This window comes from Zerene cesonia, chromosome 3 (genome assembly GCF_012273895.1).
Source record: "Zerene cesonia ecotype Mississippi chromosome 3, Zerene_cesonia_1.1, whole genome shotgun sequence".
Classification (NCBI taxonomy): Eukaryota; Metazoa; Arthropoda; class Insecta; order Lepidoptera; family Pieridae; genus Zerene; species Zerene cesonia.
Window position 1 is genome coordinate 8,192,294 of NC_052104.1, and position 6,813 is coordinate 8,199,106.

A 6,813-nucleotide genomic window follows, 5' to 3' on the forward strand; every position below is an offset into this window, starting at 1 on the left:
AGATTCGAAATTCAAATGTAATATTTTTTTATAATTAAGTGTAACAGTATTTATGGCCAGACTAAGTATATACTAGTAGGAGTAGGATTTACACCAAAAAATAGGTAATTATATTTAATATAACATACCAACTCAATGTTGTGAGTCCGACTCGCACCTGATTGATTTTCAAAACTTGGATGTACACAACTTGGCTGGACAATATGTTATTTTAAGATCATCAATTATAGAAGACGAGTATATTTTTAGGGAGTATGTTCGTATGTTTTTCTTTATTAAATAAAAATTGCAGCCCCAAATCCCTGTATTACGTGACAAACGGCGCAGGAAGAAATCAGTATTTAAATTAAAACAAGCACATTGGTAACATAATTTATTTAGGAAATGCTAGCGATAATAATTCTATAACATACATTTAAATTATAAATCGAACTTAAAACACAGACATTCCTTAATTTGCTACCTACATTGCCTTTATATAAATTATACTAAATCCTATTAAATATATACATACCACACATTCACCCATATGAACACAATATAAATTCATAATAATTAGTATAATATAGTGTATAAATAAAATCTGTATGTTATATACTTTTTCATTTGTGGCACCGCTTCAAAACATTCCACATTTGAAATATTACCGCCATAAAATTAAATATACTAGATTAACACAATGTTGCCAACAACTTCAATGAAACTGTTGGTAAAAACTATTTGTTTGCACTTATTATTTTTTTATCACTAATCACTTATGGAAATAGCTAACATCATGTTAGTCAAAGCATTGGCATTAGCTCCTTGGGCCTCTTTCTGCTTCTTTGAAACTTCAGATTGTGCCCATTGGCAAAGTTTCCATACTTCCTTGCGTTTTGCGCTGCCTGAAGACTTATAGTGACCTAGTAGGTTATTTGTCACCTGCAAAATATTTTCATTAAGCTTCTAAAAGTAAAATTTAATTGTTTAGAGAGTCGTGGCATCTATTAATTAGCATTGGAGTTTAATGTTTGTATTTTTTATAAACTATAATGAAGCTAAAATGTGGGTATACGAAGAAAGTAGGATAGGCTTTCAACCAGATGGTGTAAATGTACAATTATTGTCAAGTTAAATTACTTTCTAGGATTTCGAACTTACCAGAACCAAACCCAACAGTGCTCTCACATTGTTAGGGTTCAACTTTATAGCTTGGCAGTAGTATGATTTTGCCAATTCCATGTTTTCTACACCACCCTGAAACATTAATTTTAAATTAATTGATGTATGCATCTAAAACTAGTTAGTAATTGATATTATGTAAATTCCGTTAAATGTACTAAATTAAATTATAGTATTGTTTGAGTAATAATGTCAAAGAGTAGATAAATGCAGGATATAAAATATTACCATAGTGTATCGTATATCAGCTAGACGCTGGTGGAACAAATGGTTATGGGGCTGATGCAGGATTAGCTCCTCTACGCAGAACGCGGCGCGGGAGTATTCGCCCATTTGAAGATATAGCTCGCTTAATTCCTGCCATGCCTCCATGTCTGACATAAACCTGTTAATGTTTTTAATACTTGATAAAATGTAAGGAGAAATTTATCTATACATCTGTATACATAACTCTTCAAAGCTAAATTAGAGAGCTAAAACATGTTGGTTCCGGTGCTTAGGAATAACAGGTACATAAAATGTAATAACTTCTTTGGGAGAGGCCTATGTCCAATAGTAGACGTTCTAAAAGGCTGAAACGACGACGACGCTCCAACATAATTAATATACTTTATATAATAATTATACTTTGTTTGGTTTTTAAAAGCATTAAACGCAATTTTTTATTTTTGAAAAGAGTTCTATTCTTAAGAGGGGATCATGGGTAGTTGAGGTGGTCGCCGTCGCCCCGTATAGCAAAATACGCAGGTTCAAATTTCTTTATATTCTTAACAAACATCACAGTTTGTTTACTTAGATTAAAATAGAGATTTAGATTAAATAAAAATAATATACTTCTTCAAATAGTCCACCAATTCCTTAATAGCCTCTGTCATTTGGCCTTGTGCTTTCATAATAGCTACACGACGTTTCCGTGCTGGGGCATTCGTTTCATCTGTTTTTATAATTTGATCCAGAACTTGTAAAGCCTTGTCATATCTGAAAGATATACAAACATTTTTAAAAATGTTTACAAAAGTGTAATAGCCTTTGGGATTTTGGAGTAAATTACAGAATCATTGGTCAAGGTCAAGGTTGATTGATTAAAAAAAAAACCTGGCCTCGAATCAATTTGCATTAAAAAAAAAGTTGGTATAGGTAAGAAAAGCTTTTACACAGTTAATAATTATGCATAAGTTAAAAAACAATGTAGAATATTCTAATTATGTGGTAGTTAAGCACCCTTTGGCACTCTGACTGACTTCCACATCCAATCAGGCAGCGCATTCACTGCCTATGTGAATATCCATGTGTGGTGATGATTGCTTACCATTAGATAAACCACCACCACTATGATATAAAAAAAAATTAAGTGAATATGGTTATGATATTCAAACTTACTGTTCTTGAGCCTCCAACCACATTGCCTTGTATCTCAACACCCTTAAGCTACCAGGAAATGCAGCATCCAGCGCTTCAATCCAAATAAGTGCTATGGCCGAACAATTACAGTCTAGTGCAGCTATTATTAGCTGCTCCATGATCAAATACTCTGAAATACACAAATTCCTAGTTGTATCAAAAAAAAAAAATATAAGTTTTTAGTCTTCATCCAGTTCTTTATTATACAACACTATATTTAAAAGCATTTCATTTCTGCATTGTTTTTTTTTCAATGCACTACTTTTTTATTTATATAAATATATTAGTTCCTAATTTGAATACATACTAACCTCATATGGAAACTTAATTGCTACAAGATTTTAATCCAAATTGAAATAAATAACCTTATTCCATTTTCAATTTGTTTTAGAAAAGGGAATTCACCAAGATTTCAATTAAATTTTGAAAATTGATGAAAATTTATTATCTTATGGTAATTGGCCATTTTCTTACAATACGCTTTTATGTAACTTTATTTATTTCATTCCTTACTCTGTTATAGTGTAATGTACTGTACTATATTTTAGATAAATTAAATACTGAACTTACTTTCATTAGATTTGGTGTCTAAGCCTTTATTAGCTTTTTCCCACAGTAACATTATTTCAGTACTCTTTCTTTCATTGTTATCCCTCCACTTACGAAGTAGATCATTTATTTCTGTAAAAGACAAAAGATAGATAATTTTCATGTATATTCTCCTATACTACATATAAATAAAAATTACACTTACCATTTAGACTCATATCTTCATAATTATCTGCCATTTTCTCTTTTTCGATAGACAGAACTTTATGCCTATTTATGTGATGCTTGTGGAATCGGAAAATTGCCGTTTAATTAATAAATTGATATGTTACCTACTTAGATCAAAATATTTCAGCAAGCAACAAGCGTTAGTGCCAATATAATACGGGGTAATATACTATCCAAATATGTATAGTATTTGTATTCGACGTCCTGGAAAACTCAGATTTATTGAAATAAAGATATGAGTAGAAGAAATCTTGAAACTTTAATTTGATAATATTACAAGCTTATGAGCTGTGGAATGAGAAGGACTGAACACCGAATTGACAAATGACAACTGACATTTTAAATTTTGAAAGCAAATTTTTTAAGGTCTTTCTCTTTCTTCGGGGTACGAAGATATGTCCGTTTGCCAGTGTCAAATATGTATATATTTAAGTTTACTTTCTTTATCTTGACAAACATAGAAGTATGTTAAAAGATAAGGGAAAATTTGCGGCAAGAAACGTTTTAAGGGAATTAACTTTAAGGGTAAGTAAGTATTAATATATATAGATTAAATAAATTACATGCCATTTACATATATCAATATATTAATATAGATATTGTCATAGGGCAAAGGAATATTGTTTAATGTTATTTAATACATAGAAAATGGCATGATTTAAGGTTTTAAAGGTTGATAATTTTCATATCCCAGAGATAGTGCACTGGGCGGTAGTTATAATGAAGATAAGAAATAGAATGGTTTCTTAAAAAAAATACTTGTATTCATTTGCAAATCATATTTTAATTTAAATTTAATTTGATTAAGTCATAAGGAGATACAAATTATATTTTTTTACTTTTAGTGTAAATAAGAACTCGAAAAAACATCACAAAGGCAATGACCTAGGTTATTAGTTTGTACATGCTACATACCTACCCATTTCAAAATACATCTATAATTTATACAGTCTGTGGTATGTATAGAGGTTTTTGATCGAGATACAAGACGTCTTTAAATATCGCAATATGTCGGACTATTTGGAAATATTTTTAGAATACGTGTAGTTGTTATTAAATAAAGGATATATTATTGTAATATAAATGTAATGGAATATACTTGACAAGAATTATAAAGTGGTAAGTGGGGGTCTCGTGTTCATGATATAGTCGTAATAATTTCTTGCTTTCGATTTTTTATGTTTCAATGGCCTTTATCTTACATTTTTGTATTCTTTTGTCCTTTGAATGTGAGTGTAACAAGTTTTTGGGTTGTTCAGATGTGAGTTTATATATTTTAATGCTTATATAGATTTTTTTATCCAACAGATCAATAAAGAGAGTTGAATTGAAGATATGTATTGTTGGCCGTTCGTCTTGTGTGTTTACTGTAAAAATATACGTGACAGGCACCGCACGAAGTGGTGCTTCTGTCCGAGTGCGCATTGGACTAAATAACATTTCACGAATCGCCAGGGGTATCCTGCGCGTCGTGATATTTGTAAATATTTGTTATTGAATTGAAAGGCAAGATGGATCAAAGAGTGCAATGTCCCGTTTGTACTCTGTATCTGCACAGTGGGATGTCTTTGGAGTCTCACTTGGATACACATCCTAAAGATCAAGTGATTAAAGCCCTTTGCAGTTTGTCTGCAAAAAATGTTGGTAGCAGAACACCAACACCTTCGACTTCAGAACGTTCGTTCAGAAGTAGAACACCTGCTACCGATGACAGTGTCAGATGGTCGTCATCTCGCCGTAGTGCAGAAAGTGGTTACTGGAGGAGAACACCTAGTAGAAATAAATCATCCTCATCATCCAATATTTCACGGAATGTTACACCTGATATAAGAATTGGCGGGATAAATTTTGACAATAATGGTGTCAGCAGTTGTGGAGAATTTTCTGAATGTGCAGTGAAATCAACCAAGTCAGCTCCAGTATATTCCAACAATATGGAACCACCTCAACCCGATTTTAACCCACAGTTTCCATTCTATCCTGATAGTCAAGATGATCCGGAGATAAAATATTCACGGAGTTCAGATTATAACATAGTAGACAATAGTAACCCACTTTTTGCATATAACCTCCCTGTTATGGGGCCTACTATGAAAATACCACCAACTATGTTAACACCTCATACGAAAAGAGCGAATAATATTGTTAAATTGCTCCCAAAGCAAAATAACATGTTAGTAAAAAATTTAGGAGGGCTTCGATACATAACTCCGAATGTTAAACCATATCCTGTAATGATGTCTGCTGCTCCATCTTTTATGCAAAAGAATGTTCAAACCAATATGATGATGTCTGGCAATATACCTGTTCCTGACATGTTAGATCCAAAAGCTGGAGGATCATTGTCTAATCAACTCAATCAAATGTCGGCTGACAGTCTTTCCTCTGGTACAACTGTGGTCACACAAAATTCTCAAATAATTTATAGGGAGATGGTGCACAATATGGATGGCAAACCATACATCACAAACATGCCTCATATGTTGAGCACACAGGAAAATATGGCACAGAGTAGTTCAATGTATCAGAATGTGATGGTTGTAGATCAATTTGGTAATACTTCATGTATGTATAACACTCCACCACCCCTAATACCTAAGCCTTGTAATCCACCCATTTTCAGTAATAATTTGGCCCATTTACCAAATGCAATAGATAAATCCATACCTAATATAGTAAATGATGTGAATAAAACTTTGATTATTGAAGTAAGCCCAATGTTGTCAACAAATGAAGTAGAAATTCCCAAAACTAGTGCAGATACATTGTCCCTACCTTCAGAGAGTAATTCCCAGAAAGCTGTAGAAATAGAAACATCCGACTTGAAAACATCAACTCCAGGGTCTTGTAAGGGATTAAAAATTCTAAGCAACATTAAAGTTGAAGTACCTGTACAGCATCATAAAAACATGATCAATACAGTCATGGATTTAACAGGACCTGGAGATTCTGGGTACATCCAGCGTCCATCTTCACCAGAAAAGATTTTACCAGATTTAGATGAAAAGCATTCTAACATAACAGACGACTGCAATCAGCCATCAAATTCGAGCGGGGAAAATGTAGTCCCACATAGTTTTTCCGTGATAAAGAATGTTGGCAATCCTCAAACATCTAAAGATTTTTCAGTGAAACAAAACGCTGTAAAAATTGACATAGAATTTTCAGACAGTTGTCCTGTGCCTGATCTTATATGTAATGAAAAACCTTCTATTTCACCTTGTAGTGAATTATTAGACCATGGAGAAAATTCCATGGATCGTTGCTCACCAATAACTAAAAGTGAACCATCACCTAAATCAGAGCACTGTTCTAAAGATGAACCAGAAACTGATTATAATGTACCTGCGAAAAGAAAAGCCTCAATTAATATTGATTCATTTTCACCTAAAACAGAATCAATATCAAAGCAAGAACATACTATGAAAAATGGTATTCAATCACCTAAACCCCAACCTTCTGCAGTGCCCAGGT

At 32.6% G+C, this 6,813-nt stretch overlaps 2 protein-coding genes across 2 annotated transcripts in view; one reads left to right on the forward strand and one right to left on the reverse strand.

Moving 5' to 3' along the window:
• Positions 1–360: 360 nt before the first annotated feature.
• On the reverse strand, positions 361–3,666 carry LOC119839510 (ER membrane protein complex subunit 2-like). Its single transcript, XM_038365822.1, has 7 exons — positions 3,317–3,666; positions 3,133–3,243; positions 2,542–2,692; positions 1,996–2,139; positions 1,390–1,546; positions 1,141–1,236; positions 361–921 (listed from the first exon to the last, which is right to left on the reverse strand). Exons 1-7 carry the CDS (start codon positions 3,348–3,350, stop codon positions 748–750), a joined length of 867 nt encoding a protein of 288 aa, XP_038221750.1. The 5' UTR covers positions 3,351–3,666; the 3' UTR covers positions 361–747.
• Positions 3,667–4,300: 634 nt separating this feature from the next.
• Positions 4,301–6,813, forward strand: part of LOC119839440 (zinc finger protein 26) — an 11,046-nt gene continuing 8,533 nt past the window's right edge. The window contains exons 1-2 of the mRNA XM_038365703.1: positions 4,301–4,458; positions 4,648–6,811. Of these exons, the coding sequence (XP_038221631.1) occupies positions 4,851–6,811 (1,961 nt within the window). The 5' untranslated portion in view covers positions 4,301–4,458; positions 4,648–4,850. The remainder of the gene's footprint in view (positions 4,459–4,647; positions 6,812–6,813) is intronic.

Excerpts from the sequence above, each read along its gene's own strand:
- LOC119839510 (XM_038365822.1), bottom strand. The coding sequence starts at position 3,350 with ATGGCAGATAATTATGAAGATATGAGTCTAAATG. Across the intron at positions 2,140-2,541 it reads TGGTTGGAGGCTCAAGAACA|ATATGACAAGGCTTTACAAG; the intron begins GTAAGTTTGAAT and ends TATATCTTTCAG. Across the intron at positions 922-1,140 it reads CACTGTTGGGTTTGGTTCTG|GTGACAAATAACCTACTAGG; the intron begins GTAAGTTCGAAA and ends AATATTTTGCAG.